General features: G+C 37.4%; 1 protein-coding gene across 10 annotated transcripts in view; it reads right to left on the bottom strand.

The window, feature by feature from the left end:
- Nucleotides 1-16,222, bottom strand: part of LOC106050795 (uncharacterized) — a 40,584-nt gene that overhangs the window by 7,539 nt on the left and 16,823 nt on the right. For 9 of the 10 annotated variants that reach the window (XR_008775528.1, XR_008775527.1, XM_056015047.1 and 6 more), the window contains exons 3-8: nt 8,447-8,681; nt 6,411-6,623; nt 4,576-4,617; nt 2,307-2,458; nt 1,211-1,345; nt 92-168 (exon numbers count right to left, since the gene is read on the bottom strand). Coding sequence is in view for 8 of the 10 variants with exons in the window: in XM_056015047.1 (XP_055871022.1) it covers nt 92-168; nt 1,211-1,345; nt 2,307-2,458; nt 4,576-4,617; nt 6,411-6,623; nt 8,447-8,681 (854 nt within the window). In the remaining 2 variants the exon portion in view is untranslated. The remainder of the gene's footprint in view (nt 1-91; nt 169-1,210; nt 1,346-2,306; nt 2,459-4,575; nt 4,618-6,410; nt 6,624-8,446; nt 8,682-16,222) is intronic. The other variant, XM_056015055.1, reaches the window with a different exon arrangement.

The raw sequence follows: 16,222 nt of genomic DNA, 5'->3' as shown, positions 1-16,222 counted from the left end.
TGCAGTTCGCAGCTGGGGTTGCTTAGTTGCGTGAAACGCTGCACTCTTAATAATATTTTGAATGGAAAACATTGCCACTATTGAGACTTACTTCTGTTGTGGAGGCAGAGGGGCTTCTCCCAGGTCCTCTAGTTCATCAGTCTCTTCGTAGTTGCTCGAATTCTTTCTCTAAAAAAACAATAGAACAAAGTCAGAGCAAGTCGAATGTTTGGATAGATGTTTGGTTACTTTTGTATTTAGACCATATTTGTTTCTTCTTTTAAACGTCAACCTAGTGCACATCTTTCAGTTAGATTTAGATCTTGATACTCAGAACGATACACTATCTTTCAATGCTATTCAATTTGTTCATGGTTCCATACTGGACCCTACCAGATGCTATTTAAGGATGCTATACCGCATCACAAATGAGGAGATTCTAAACAGGGTGGCAATGGCTACAAGGCCCCACGAAGACTTGCTGACCACTGTTAAAAAATGCAAACTTAAACTATATGGCCATATCAAAGGGTCTACAAGGCTGCAAAAGACTTTCCTTCAGGGAACAGTACAAGGCAAGAGAAGCAGAAGAAGACAAAGCGATGGGAAGAAAAAGAATTTAATAAAATGGACAAGTCTGTCATTGAACGAGATTTTGATCCTAGGCAAAAGACTAGAGAAAGTCTTCGACTGATCATGTGTGGAGCCCCAATAATCCAACAGATTAATGACTATGTGAAGATGAAAGTTATTTGCTACCAAAGAACGATGTCATAACATTAGTTTAATTTAATTATTTTTTTTGTTCGTATTCTCCAAGCTACGTATTATTGAATGGAAGGGTTAATTCTTTGATATTCGAATCTGGTAAAGTCATTTTTACAAAGTGAAATATATGTCTTTGGTTCTAATTTGAATTTATGTTATTTCTTTCTGTTTGCTTTAGAGCACACACTAGACATAATATTGTTATGAGAAAAAAAATGGCTATAACCCAGTGATGCCAGACCTTTTTATGCCAGAGATGAAGGGTATTTACATTTCCGAAACGCATATTATGGGACGATCAAAATAATTATTCTTTTATCTTTTATTATGGGCCTATTTTAAGCATTGCGGTCAGAGCTTTCGAAAGGCCGGATGGCACCGCATCATGGGACTGGCAGAACCCGCAGGCAGTAGGTTGTGCATCACTGCTGTTACTAATTAACTGAGTCCAATAATTGTTTACCTTAGTGGTTGGATCCCTGGTGTAGCGTAATACTTTATCGTGTGTCCTCTGAATGTCTTCTGCTAGTTCTATAGATTTCTGACGTTCCAGATGGGGATTTTTTGGACGTGGATTTTGATCCTCTGTATCGGTTTGCTAGAAGAGAATTGAACATTGAAGTAACATATAGGTCACAGCTTGTTAGGGTTAGACTGTGTACACGTGAAATATCCCAAAATGCACATTAATTGATTGAGATCTAAACTTATTTAAGAACCTTTCAGAAACACATGCTAATTTTATGTGTTTAACTTATTGACTTTCCTATTTTTATAAAGAATTGTGAATGTAAACTAATTTATTACTTTTTTAAATCAGATTTCTGTGCTACTGTGGACTGCATTTAGTTTAAAGAGTGGTATTGTTCTGCGCGAGCCAATTCTCACTTTAAAAATACTTTGCGCAGGCTGGAGGCAATGCAGTAATTTATATAATTAGCCCACAAATTATTCTAATCTGATATTCTATTATTTAATAACCAATTAGGCATTGCCTTTGACTCCGAAGATTCAGAATGTTTGCAATTACTGTCGTTTGTAGCTGACTTCTTTGGGTCTTTGCAGTGACTGTCGTTAGTACCTGACTTCTTTGGGTCTTAACTTCATCGATCGTCGTGAAAGATGTTCAGCTGTCTCATCAAGAAGTCATTTGCAGCCAGCTGGATTTCTCTGTGTCCAGTAAGGGCAAACTGACGCCAGAGTTGATCTTTAAAGCACTTCTGGAACTCATCTCTCTTATCTAGGCTCGCCAAAAAGAAATCTTCTTTGGCATGTGGTCAGTTTTACATTACACGTATATATTTATCTATCTAAGGTAGGCCTATTATAGCTTGGTCTTTCTAAACGATGTCTCTCTCTATATATATATGCAATAAAACCCCACAAGTTTAATCTAAACTTACATCTTAACTTACATCTAAACTTACATCTAAACTTACATCTAAACTTACATCTGAACTTACATCTAAACTTACATCTAAACTTACACCTAAACGTACATCTAAACTTACACCTAAACTTACATCTAAACTTACACCTGAACTTACATCTAAACTTACATCTAAATTTACGTCATTCATTCGTTGACGCCTCTGTGTCCTCTTCCTGTAGTAAAGTACACCGAGAACCAAGAGGCCGACCAGCAGAAGTCCACCCACAGCTCCTCCGACAGCGCCCCCTATGATGGCTGCGTTATTTGTAGAGCTAGTATCTATGCAAGAACAATTACAAAGTATTTTTTAATTCTTGAGAGCAACTGATTCAAGGTAATTTACATGTTAGGTTATATCAATATGAATATTAACAATTATTTATGCAGAATTCAATGTCCAAGAACGAAATATATTTGTGTGTGTGCTCTTCTGTAAGGGAAAACTATAAAAACAACAATATATTTAACCCTAGCTCTGACCCTATGATTTAAACCTTAACTCTAACCCTTACCCTAACCGTAATATCATATTCAGCAAACTTCTTTTTTTTTTTTATTCCGCACCAAACTTTCAATTTCAAAGTAAAAAAAAAGTAAAAAAACACAGTTAATTGCAGGATGTCACGTGATTTAAACAATATAGTTCATTTTGCAAATATACTTCTTTCGATATACAGCTATCAATCTTCCCTCTCTCTCTCTCTCTCTCTCTCTCTCTTCTGCCATTTAGCCCCATCTTATCCACCCAACCGAGCCAATCTTTCTATTAGTTACGTAAGACACTAGAAACAAGCACACACTACACAGGGGATTGTCATAATTAAGGTAAACATTTGATTCTTCAGGGCTAAAAGATGCACACTCATTTTCATTGTATTTTTAAACTACAGAGTTTATCAATAGCACCGGAGACACCAAGAAGTTAGCTATTTATAGATATGTCTACATTATTGACTAGAAGCGAGAAATGGAAAATTGTATTTCCTGAAAGTTCATGAAACGTCATTGAGTCCAGCTACATGTAATGGTTCGTCCATCTGCTGGTCTTCTTGTACCATTTTCAACGTTGGTGAAACAGTGAACTATTTTAACTGTATGTTTTTTTTATTTTAATTATCTGAATAAGTTTCTAATTTATATATTTTAACTTCTTGTATAAATGTTTTTATAGACTAAAAATAGGGTAATAGTTTTTTCCTGACTTTACTCAAGTTTTGTTTTTGAGACGTATTCTTTCAAATTTATTTGTATGTGTCTTTTTGTGTACTGATTTCACTGTCTAATATAAACAAAAAAAATTACATTTTAATTTTTAATTTTGACTTCTTTTTAAAAAACTTTTACAAATTTGAAAACTTTTTTAACCATCTTCTAATAAGCATACCTTAAAAAAATGAAAACATATTTCAATAAATTGGCACATATCTTTAACAAATATATCTTAAGTAGTAATAAAATCTTGTCTGAGGATGGGAAGAGGGTTCAAGCCATACACATAGAAATGTAAAGGTCTGTGGTTTCAAAACATTTCCTCCATCTTGAATCCTAATGTTGGGTTTATGTTTAACATGTTTCGGATGTTCCTTTAGATTTGAATATTATTACATTCCAGTCCAAACCTCCCGCAGATTGGCGGGTGATGGCAGCGGACAAGGTTCGAACCCAGGACCATCATGACTATCGAATGTCACCGCAGAGCATATGGCTTACAATCAGGCAGCCCAAAATACTGTTAAACTCAGAATACAAGAGTTTAATTAACTCTCGAAAGTGTATTGCTCTGCCAAGTAGGCCAGGCTAGATTTGAGAAATATCTTGTTACTACTCTCTCTCTCTCTCTCTCTCTCTCTCTCTCTCTCTCTCTCTCTGTGAGAGAGAGAGATATTCCTATCCTTGAAAAAAATGTACGAGCTGTCCTTAAATATCTCAGGGTAAAATTATTAAAGTCTCATCAATAAATTTTACAATCTATTGTATTAAATTTTTAAACAGCTCAATTTTCAAACTTAATTAGACACAGAGGGTTGGATGGTCAAGACACTAGGAAATACTTCAGTCTATCTTAAGATGAAGATTTGAAGACGATAACAGTAGAGCTTGTAGACAGAAGGTCAAATCAACTGAAAACCTTCTGAATAGACAATGTCAGTTCTGTTCCTGGTGAAATACTAAGAATAGCTTCTAGGAAATATGTGTTGGCATCCTTGCCCGCAGGGTCTAGTGAAAGCGTGTGACAGTTATTGTACACAACAAATTAAAGCATCATATTATGATTAAAAATGGGGAAAGCGTGAGTGGTTGCTAAAGCCAAGAGCGTACAAACACAGAACACCGTAAGCGCAGCAAGGGAAAGCCCAATAGCCCAATAGCCCAGAATCCTTGAAAACAGTACCCACCGTTCTTTGAATTTGTATCTAGTGTTTCGTTGTTTGATCTCTCTAGAGAAACGTGAACAGCAAATAGTGAAAAGAAACTAAAATATTAAACATACAATGTAAACTAAAAAAGAAACAAACATTAAAATAATAATAATTTAGACGAAATCAAGAATGTAACACCGCATAAACAGGCACATTATGTTCACATGACTATATGTTTCATCAGAAGTAAAAGTTATTAAGTCCTGACCTAATAGTTGTCCTAGATGGCAGGAGATTATCTGACCTAACAGTCGTCCAAGATGGCAGGAGATTATCTGACCCAATAGCCGTCCAAGATGGCAGGAGATTATCTGACCCAATAGTCATCCAAGATGGCAGGAGAATATAGGCTGGCAGTATTCAAACTTTGGACCATCGCAGTGATAATTTTAGCGCATGTCGCATAGCCAAAAATCCGTTATTGTTCTTTCCCCTCTTCCAGGACTAAGTGACTTGGGACATATTTTACTTTCGTCTAACATTAGTCTTGCAACATTTATTTTATCTTACCAAGGCTGAACTTGTAGATAATAGCCGACTGAATTTTTCAAAAGCTGTCTGTCTGGTACACATTTTGAAGACGTTATTTCTCCCAATTCCCAATCTCGGCTCAAATGGAAACTTTGCACAATTATTCATTGTTCTTAACAAAATATGAATCAATCTAAAGATTAATCAATTTTTTAATTAATTAGTCGTAATTAATTAATTTTGTATGGCATTGATAAAGGGAAATAAATCTTACAGTTTTACGAAAATGTGGCAGTAAATTTGAATTCTTCCCCTAAGAATTATAAAAAAAAAGCATTTTTTTATATTTTGCCTTTTTAAATAGAATATTTTCGCTAAATTTAGATAAAAGTAATACTGAGATTTTAATTCTAAAAGTTGTTTATTTAAAACAAGCTGCACTTCAGTTCCAATTTGATTTTGTATCTAATTCGCAGTACTAAAGCAAGTGCACAAAAGACCACACTCTATTTCCAATGCACAACAGTTTTTCTATGTGGCTGTATTCCCTATTCTGGATGCACCAAAATACTTGATTTATGGATTGGCCTCCGTGTCATGAAAATCTCCAATGTTGTTGGGTTTTTTCATATTTATCAAAACGAAAAGTCTCTTTAATGAGAGAGTTCTAAAAAGGAAGTCATCTTGATGGGCTTGTTAAGGTCAAACCATCTTCGGTTTTAGATAGAGTCGTAAAGTTTCTGAAATATGTGTGGCCGAGAGATATTGGCTTGGCTATCAATCAATGGGGCTCGAGGTTCGACACCCAACACGAGCAGAGTTTTGTTGACTGAGGGTCTAAAGGCAGCTCGGAAAACTTCTCCCAGTTCTTTCCCCCCCCCCCCCGAACGGTATCAGCATGCTGTAAGCATGAAAGTTGCATAATGTAAAAGCAATTTTGAAAACAAAAAATGTGAAACGTGAAAATGAAATTATTCAGAAAGAATCAAAGCCAGATTTTATCATATAAGTGTATAATATGGACCTTTAAAAAATGAAATAAACTGCATAGGTTGCACCGCACAAATATAACTGGTTTCTTCGTTCAATTCGACAAACGCAATAATATTCATGTGCATAAAAAAAGGCATATTGTTTTTCAAAGTGTGGCTTCATTTTTACCTCAAACGAAACAAAAAAAAATATTATTTTGACTACATTTGGAAAACAACTTTCAAAAGCATCAAAGAAATGCAAACACAGATTGATTTGTTTTCTTACTTTGGCTTTTTTTTTTTTTTGCCATTCACATATTTCAGTAATAATCAGCTCTATCCCCAATACACACTAGCTGTAGTTACCTGGGACATTCGGATAGCAAGATCCATTGGTTTCATTCAGCACATAGCCTTTAAGGCAGTGCTCACAAATTGTGTTTGTGCATTTGGCGCAGTTCGGGTCCTCACATTTCCTGCAGTAATCGGGAATCTGTGGTGTAGATGGCACTGTAGGGACACTAGAAGTGTGACTTGCAGGTAACGATGTTGAATTGTGGGTTGTGTTGGACGTGGTCGCTGAAAGAACAATATTGCATAGAGTTCAACTTATGTCCCAAAGTTTGTTTAATCTAATATATATAATTAAATGTCAGGTATATGTATGTATGTACCGCATAGAAATCAAAACCTTTTGACTGATCATGATAAAACTTGGCATAAATGTTTCTTAGATCGAATTGGACACAGTACAGTATAATTAATGTCCCTCCCATAACCATAAGGCCCTAAAAATGTAAAAAAATTCCTAAATGGATCCCTATTAAAGAACAAAATTCCTAGACTAATTTTCACAATATTTTAAATATCGTAAATCCATTTCTACATTCTACTTTTATTTGCGTGGCAAAATTAAAAAATGTGATGGGAACATTCGTCATGTTTGACATAGATGTAAAACCAATGCACTAGATCAGGGATACTCAAACTAAGGCCCGCGCGTCATATCCTTCTATTTCTTAATATGAAAAGCATGCTGTTAGGAAGCATTTGAAACACAGGGGAGTGCTAAAATTTATTTTCCCTTCTTGCGATGACAATCTTGTCCTACCCCTGGATCTACAAGTGTGGCTCAGATATCGAGTGCGGCGGAACTGTCTTCACGGTAGAAGTTGCAAAGATGAGTAACTTGGCAAAAAAAAAAAATATTATGACTAAGTTTAATAAAACACTTTGAAAAGCTCTTTTATTGTTTCAAAAACTGAATAATACCGTCAGCTCATTGATAAATGTTTGCCATTGTGTTTATTTTCATATGAAACAATTGGTAAAAAATATTTTTTAATCGTAAAGATTTATTATTGTTAGTCTAGATCTATTACAAACGTAATTAAATGACTGATCCAAACTAATTGATACAATTACACTTAAAATAAGCTTTGTTGTTTTTTAAAAGTGTTTTTTACATGTTTTTCTTTTTTTTTTCTTTTCCAAAACGTTCAATGACATCTCAATGTCTTCAATTCAGAATGTTAAGGACATGAATACAGTGTATTTCACTTTACAACACGTACCCATTTGTAACCTGGAAATTTTGCTAAATCTTACGCTGACAAAGCCATTGTCCCACTGGGATCTATATAAGTTTTCTTTACGTTGTCTGCACCTGTTTTTGGATAGGCTTTTCTTTGGGTTTCAAAAGTTTGTCCCGCGATGTTCGTGAGATATTTTCGTCTCTTTCAGATGTCATCTTCTGCCAGCTGCTTTCTTCAATGCCAGTAAGGGGAAAATATAGCGACCGAGTGTTATGAAGTGTGTGTGTGTGTTTCTATGGTGACGACATGAAGAGGTTAGCGATTGGTTGTGAATGATGCACAATAAATGTCATGGTCGTCAGCAGTCTTAGGACAGACGACTCTATATTGCCAGTCTGAAAGAACGTGTTCTTGTAGTGAGTTAGATTTGGTTCAGAATACCATTTTATATCATTACTAAAGTCTACTACATTTAGTTTCGTTTCATAACAAATTGATTTTGTCTCTTATCTATAATATAAAGGTTTATTTAGTATTGTTCACAAAGTGACTCAAGTTATATCAAGTTTAATTAGTTAAGATTTATTACGCCTATAGCGGATTAGTTGCGGCCATCCCCCAAAACGGGATAGGTGTCCGACCCATTAGATTTCGATATTAATTGTTAAACGCAGAAACGGCGAAAAGAAAATCTAAATCGACCACCTGCGGACAATGGTTATGCTTGCCCTAGATGTGGCAAAATATGTAGGTCACGGCTGTGCAACCACGGGAAATTCTGCACTCCTCACTAATCTTCGGACTCGAAGACAAGCCTTATTATTATTATTATTACTATACTATATATATATATATATATATACTTACTTGTATTATCCGTCTGAGTAGAGTGTTGAATGGTTGATAATGTTGTGCTAGGTGTAGCTGTGGTGGTGATGGTGGTTGCTGAGGTTGAGTTGTGACTTGACAAGCTGGACAGTGTCCAATTTGTTGTTGTCAGAGTAGACGTTACGTTGCAAGATGTGACATCGAAAAAGAAACCATCTGGACAACAATTCCTACATTCGTCGATGCAGGCATTACTGTCACACGGGGAACACCGCTGACCACATGTGAAGAAAAGAAAAACGTGCAATAGGTACTATGACAAACAGACAAACAAACGAAAAATAAAACTCTTTATCTTGATTTTCTGTATCAGTTGACGGACTTAGGGACATGAACTTAAGGGATAGATCACATAGCTCGTAGATAAAGATCTTGTTGCATTATGGGATAGATCCTATATCACGTTGAGATAGATCCCATGGCATATTGGGATAGTGCTTTTGGCATGCAGGATAGATTATGTGACACATAAGGATAAATCTAATATCACTTTAGTAAAGATGTAATGGAAAGTTAGGGTACAGTAGATGGAAGTTGGCCTTAGAATATGTCCTATGGCATGACCTATCGTCCTATGGCATGTCCTATCGTCCTATGGCATGTACTTTGATTCCATGTTTTCTTTTTCTTGTTTGTGTTTAGCTGTTAAGTAATTTTTCTCGTAAATGCCAACTTTTAAAGTTTACCAACCCACAATAAAATATTGGCTAGTTCATGAATGTTGATCATTTTATATTATCAATAGGAAGTTTATTTAATTCTTCCATTCATTTCCAAACATATTGACCTACATTCAACAGGCTTTAATTTCAATAGGCGTATAATGTCACATTGAATTTGAATTTTTTTTCCTTTGAAAATGACAGACAATATGTTCCTCTTCAAGACATCTCACTTTATACAGTCCAGTGACAACGATCTCAGTTCTTTACTTTTAGTTAAGGCCACATTAAATTGATCACTGGCAGCAATACTGTAAAATATCTTCGAGCCGGAAAACGATTCTGTAAGGCTTCAGTAAGCACTGTTAAAGGTCTCGAGGGGTCGGATGTAGCCTGCGGGCAGTAGTTTAATCTTCACTGCGTATTAGGAGATAAGTACAGAGACGCTTGTGCCTTTTTTTTTCCATATCTACGGAATAAGATCGTTTGAATGAGACTGATAAGATTAGATTGACTGACCTTGTGGTCGCACATGAGCCAACATGGTCCTGTGTTTATAATATTCCAGTGATGTTATTCATATGTTTCTTTGGTCAATGGTTAACAAGCAGGGTGTCATGTGGCCAGCACAACAACCAATTGCCTTTACTTTCCCCAACCATTAGAGTTGGGTGGACTCGTGGGCGCCCTAAAAATTCAGAAATTCAAAATCCATGTCTTCAACAAGATTCGAACCCAGGACCATAGGTTCGGAAGCCAATTTCAACCACTCAACCACCACGACCCCGTGTCAAGATGATATTTGCTAATTTGTAAATTACATTTTTTTTATAACAGAATCATTTAAAATATGAATTTTTATAATTAAAAAGTTTAGCAACAAATGTTAAAAATGTTGAAAAGTATTTATAATAGTAAAGTAAAGTTCCCATTTCAGACCTTGCGATCTATAGGGCAGATGATGTAAAGGTCATCTGTTTCTGTGGCCCATGGTTAACGAGGGTGTCATGTGGCCAGCACAACGACCAACCTCCTTTAATTTCCCCAACTAATGTCAGTTACCCATTACAGCCGGGTGGTCTCAGAAGAGCCCTAAAGATCATGAAATAAACAAAAAAGTCCTCGCCAGGATTCGAACCCGATCCTGTTCGGAAGCCAAGCGTTTTACCACTCAGCCATATAAAAATATTCGGTAACTTTTTTTTTTTAAATTCTTTGTCATTTTTTGTAGGACCGAGATTATTCCACAATGTGACATTTCTATTGGGTAGTTTCAAACATGGCGGCAAACCAACAAATAGCTAGATTTGTGTGTGTGTATCCGAAACTAAAGTGTAGATATGCAATGTCTCACAAAGTTACGTGCACATTTGAGAACCGCTGAATTACATATTTTAACCTCCTGTTTTTAAATTTTATTTCGTTGGCAATTTGAAATTCTATTTAGCGTTCTGAATATTGTTTGGTTTTTCGCGAAAATCTCACTCAAATAAAAGCATTTTATGTTCTTCTTAGTTATAGGAGTCACCGGAAAGTCTTTTGCTAACAGTAATACATGTATTCAATTTCATATAGGCCTTTCATTTTTTTAACTGTTATAACTAACTTCCTTCATCAACAAGTGTGTCCAAATAGAATCTCTATATAATTATTTGAGGAAGCTCACTGACCCATTCAGTCCTCGTCTCAGAGACGTAGCTAAGGATTTGGGGGCCTTTGAATTTTGACATTCAACATCATGCCATGAGATAATGGCGTATTATTTAATGTAAAAACAAATATCGGAGTCCCACTCAAGTGGGGGCCTGGATGGATTTCAAATTTGGATTCCCCCTCCGCCCATCCTAGCTACGCCGCTGTCTTGTCTCAATAGATCTGGGGTCTTTCATTTTATATATCTTTTATATGTTAGGTATGTCATCTTTTCATTCGTTTTCCATTTCGCATGCTACATATCAAGTTGTATGTTTCTACCACCAAGAGCGCAACGCTAAAGGATAGTCAGTCTAGCAGCAGAGGGCTGACAGCTTACTTCAGCAGATAGCAGCAGAGGGCTGACAGCTTACTTCAGCAGATAGCAGCAGAGGGCTGACAGCTTACTTCAGCAGATAGCAGCAGAGGGCTGACAGCTTACTTCAGCAGATAGCAGCAGAGGGCTGATAGCTTACTTCAGCAGATAGCAGCAGAGGGTTGACAGCTTACTTCAGCAGATAGCAGCAGAGGGCTGACAGCTTACTTCAGCAGATAGCAACAGAGGGCTGACAGCTTACTTCAGCAGATAGCAGCAGAGGGCTGACAGCTTACTTCAGCAGATAGCAGCAGAGGGCTGACAGCTTACTTCAGCAGATAGCAGCAGAGGGCTGACAGTTTACTTCAGCAGAAAGCAGCAGAGGGCTGACAGCTTACTTCAGCAGATAGCAGCAGAGGGCTGACAGTTTACTTCAGCAGATAGCAGCAGAGGGCTGACAGTTTACTTCAGCAGATAGCAACAGAGGGCTGACAGCTTACTTCAGCAGATAGCAGCAGAGGGCTGACAGCTTACTTCAGCAGATAGCAGCAGAGGGCTGACAGCTTACTTCAGCAGATAGCAGCAGAGGGCTGACAGTTTACTTCAGCAGAAAGCAGCAGAGGGCTGACAGCTTACTTCAGCAGATAGCAGCAGAGGGCTGACAGTTTACTTCAGCAGATAGCAGCAGAGGGCTGACAGCTTACTTCAGCAGATAGCAGCAGAGGGCTGACAGCTTACTTCAGCAGATAGCAGCAGAGGGCTGACAGCTTACTTCAGCAGATAGCAGCAGAGGGCTGATAGCTTACTTCAGCAGATAGCAGCAGAGGGTTGACAGCTTACTTCAGCAGATAGCAGCAGAGGGCTGACAGCTTACTTCAGCAGATAGCAACAGAGGGCTGACAGCTTACTTCAGCAGATAGCAGCAGAGGGCTGACAGCTTACTTCAGCAGATAGCAGCAGAGGGCTGACAGCTTACTTCAGCAGATAGCAGCAGAGGGCTGACAGTTTACTTCAGCAGAAAGCAGCAGAGGGCTGACAGCTTACTTCAGCAGATAGCAGCAGAGGGCTGACAGTTTACTTCAGCAGATAGCAGCAGAGGGCTGACAGTTTACTTCAGCAGATAGCAACAGAGGGCTGACAGCTTACTTCAGCAGATAGCAGCAGAGGGCTGACAGCTTACTTCAGCAGATAGCAGCAGAGGGCTGACAGCTTACTTCAGCAGATAGCAGCAGAGGGCTGACAGTTTACTTCAGCAGAAAGCAGCAGAGGGCTGACAGCTTACTTCAGCAGATAGCAGCAGAGGGCTGACAGTTTACTTCAGCAGATAGCAGCAGAGGGCTGACAGTTTACTTCAGCAGATAGCAGCAGAGGGCTGACAGCTTATTTCAGCAGATAGCAGCGTAAGTGAAGTCGATCGAGTGAATGTAAAAACAACCAACAAAGTAAAATTTACAGATTTGTACAAAGCTTATATTAGCTCACTCTGTCTGGAACCAATCTTGTAGAAGTTATTTCTGTTTCTCAGATCAAGTAGAATTTAGCATAATTATTCATTATCCATCTCAATACACGAATAAAAAGTATTTAATGAAATAATTAATATGTGGTAATTAACAAATTTCAATATATGTAGACAAAAGAGAGATAAATCTTGCAGTATTGAGCGATATATTTTTGCTTCTTTAAAGCATTTAGCCAAATATTAACTGCACCTAAATCCACAAGTATAATTTGACGTAGGAACATCTGGTGTGTTATCTCCTCTTGACGATTGGTGAATCTTTTTACTGTTTACTATTTTCTAAACATACTTAATAATTTTAAAATCTGTCCTGTTCTTATATAAGCTTGTCAAAACAAACCTAGCCACAGACGGGGAAGGCTTTTATCTGCTATTAAACCTCCTCATTTCTTATGTACTTGAAAATGTTAAAGCTTTGTTTTTAATTTGTGCGCCCATAACTAGTTTAATATAGAGCGGCTCAGTTCTAGTTTGTTTTACCACTAGTTCTAGTTTGTTAGTTCTATCACTAGTTCTAGTTTGTTAGTTCCACCACTAGTTCTAGTTTGTTAGCTCCACCACTAGTTCTAGTTTGTTAGCTCCACCACTAGTTCTAGTTTGTTAGTTCCACCACTAGTTCTAGTTTGTTAGTTCTATCGCTAGTTCTAGTTTGTTAGTTCCACCACTAGTTCTAGTTTGTTAGTTCTATCACTAGTTCTAGTTAGTTAGTTCTATCACTAGTTCTAGTTAGTTAGTTCTATCACTAGTTCTAGTTTGTTAGTTCTATCACTAGTTCTAGTTAGTTAGTTCTATCACTAGTTCTAGTTTGTTAGTTCTATCACTAGTTCTAGTTTGTTAGTTCTATCACTAGTTCTAGTTTGTTAGTTCTATCACTATATCTTATTTCTGACTTAGCGCTACACGGCGGCGGAAGAAGACGTGTTGATAAATAGTATGCAAATAAAGGAACAATGGTGAAGATATTGACACTCAATAGTTACTGACCACTGACCACTGATCCCTAGAGCTAGCTTTACTTTCCGTACATAGTCTTCTAAACAGAGACCTTTCTGGATTGTTAGATCATTATTAACTTGTTCATCAGCCTTCTCTCTCTTTTCTGTCCAAACCTACACGTTGACCTTTGACCTGTCTCTTAGTCTGTTGGACCATTGGGGTACCATGCACGATTTGTCGACCGTCTTTCTCCATTCCTCCCTGTCTTTTGCCTTGTTTAAAACCTCTATCAATCGTAGGCCTGTTCATTCTTTTATGTAGTCCTCCCATCGCTTTCTCTGCCTCTTCTTTTTCCTGGTACTGTTCCCTGAAGGAAGGTCTTTGCGAGCCCCGTGGATCTTTTAATATGGCCATATATTTTAAGCTGGCGTTTCTTTACAATAGTTACACGTTTGCATAAATATATTTTCAAGGTCTTCCTAGAAAAGAAATTTCTTCCTAGCATTCACAATGTGACCAAATAACCAGGTCACACACACACGCGCGCACACACATACACGCACACACAAACACTCAAAGCCCACTTGATTAGCCGACTTGTTGAAGCCCTGCAAAGGGAGTAAACTTGGGGCCTTACTAAACAGTCCAATGCGCTAGCGATGCAACCATCCTTGCCAGATTAGAGGTCACCCAAGGTTAAATGAATTTAATGGTTTTAACTAAACGTATGAATATTACCCTAATGTAAATAATGGCCTTGAATTTTTTTGGGATAGTAAAAATAATAATAATTAAATTTATAGTGCGCTGTGAACAAAAAAAAAAACGTAAGCTCAAAAGGCGCTGTGAGAGTTAAAATGACAAACTAAACTAACAGAGTTTGTTAAATTTCTTTGTTTTTGTGGGCGACCTAGTTCCGCTTTTTCGTCTCATTTCTCTTGGATGACCCATGGTCACTTCGTAATTAAAAGAGGGCATACAATATTCGCCAATGAGTTAATTGGACGTGATACAGGAAATAATTTAGGTCAACGAAAGTGACTACTTCAAAGGGAGGTCATTGCAGTGAAAGTAGTTATAGCAATGGTGCTGCACTCTTGAAAGCGGGTGAAATGTGTATCTGATTAGCCAACAGCTTATGACATGATAAGCCTATGAATTACGACTAATCCTTGTGTACGCGTTTTTTTGGAAAGCTCAACATTTTCATTGTTACATTACATCTTATATGTCTCACTAGACATTTGAAAACAAAGTAAATTCCCTTACACACTTGCAGATTGCCTTTTTATAATGTACGTATTTCACCTTTTTACAACCCATGTGTTTCGCCTCTTGTGTTTCGCCTCTTGTGTTTCGCCTCTTGTGTTTCCCTCTTCACTCAGCATGTGTTTCGCCTCTTCACTCAGCATGTGTTTCGCCTCTTCACTCAGCATGTGTTTCGCCTCTTCACATAGCATGTGTTTCGCCTCTTCACACAGCATGTGTTTCGCCTCTTCACACAGCATGTGTTTCGCCTCTTCACATAGCATGTATTTCGCCTCTTTACAACACATGTGTTTGGCCTCTTTACATGACATGTGTTTGGCCTCTTTACTCTACACGTAGTTCACCTTTTGATGCGAATTGTAGCCTTTCATAACTATGTTTGGAGCTATTGAACACAAAGTATACTTCGTCCACGTTTGACATGGCAAACTAGGACTTCAACGCACAAGTTGTCTCATCAAAGGAACTAAGAGCTCACGTGTGAATGACCAGGTCATTTGGTCACATTGTCATGTCAAAATGTCCTGATCTTTCCAGAGGACCTTGAATATATTTATGTAGGTGTGGAAAGAAAAGAGAAGGATTAAGAAAAAGTTAATTATCTAGCAAACATAGGGTATCTTCTAGCTAAGTTTCTTTAGCTTGCAAATTCTTTATCATTATCATCGGCTAAAAAAAAACACCACCACCAAATACCTGGGTAGGTGTGCTCGATTCTCAATAAGATTCTCGATTCTATAATGATTTTCTTGGAAGTTTATGTATATCTTTGGGAAAAGAATTACTAGCTAATCTTTCTTTTGAACAGACATACGTTAGCGGGTTTTCCCCCAAGTAGGCCCTATTCATAGGGTTAAATAAATAGACTCTCAGGAACAGTTTGCCACCTTTTTCTGTCTGGCTCTATAAGCCTATCATTACAATCTTATACACTCTGAGTCGATTTATATATTTGCTTAACCAGGTGTTGTTTTTCGTGGGGAGGGGGCATTGGGACGAGGTACACAATATTTTGTTTAAACGCAATTATTCATAAGTTCTTAAAAGTAAAAAAAAAATGCTGTTATAAAACGTCATTACAGGAATTGTTCTTAAACGACCAAATGTAAAATTGTACCTGTTATATCCTGAGACTGGAATACAACGCATATTTATAATCCGTTGGTTCATGGCCATGAAAAGTGGAGAGATTTAAATAACTATTTTATTTAACGAATGCTTTCAAGACTTTTCCTATTTTAAGAAACATTTCATTACCGAGCTTATATAAAGTCACTCTGTCAGTCTGTCTGTCTGTCTGGAACAATTCTTTGACACGTTATTTCTCCAACTTCCCTTTTTCTGACCAAGTAAAAACT

The sequence above is a fragment of the Biomphalaria glabrata genome, chromosome 17, assembly GCF_947242115.1.
Source record: "Biomphalaria glabrata chromosome 17, xgBioGlab47.1, whole genome shotgun sequence".
In the NCBI taxonomy this organism is placed as follows: domain Eukaryota; kingdom Metazoa; phylum Mollusca; class Gastropoda; family Planorbidae; genus Biomphalaria; species Biomphalaria glabrata.
This window is presented reverse-complemented; position numbering and strand designations above follow the sequence as displayed.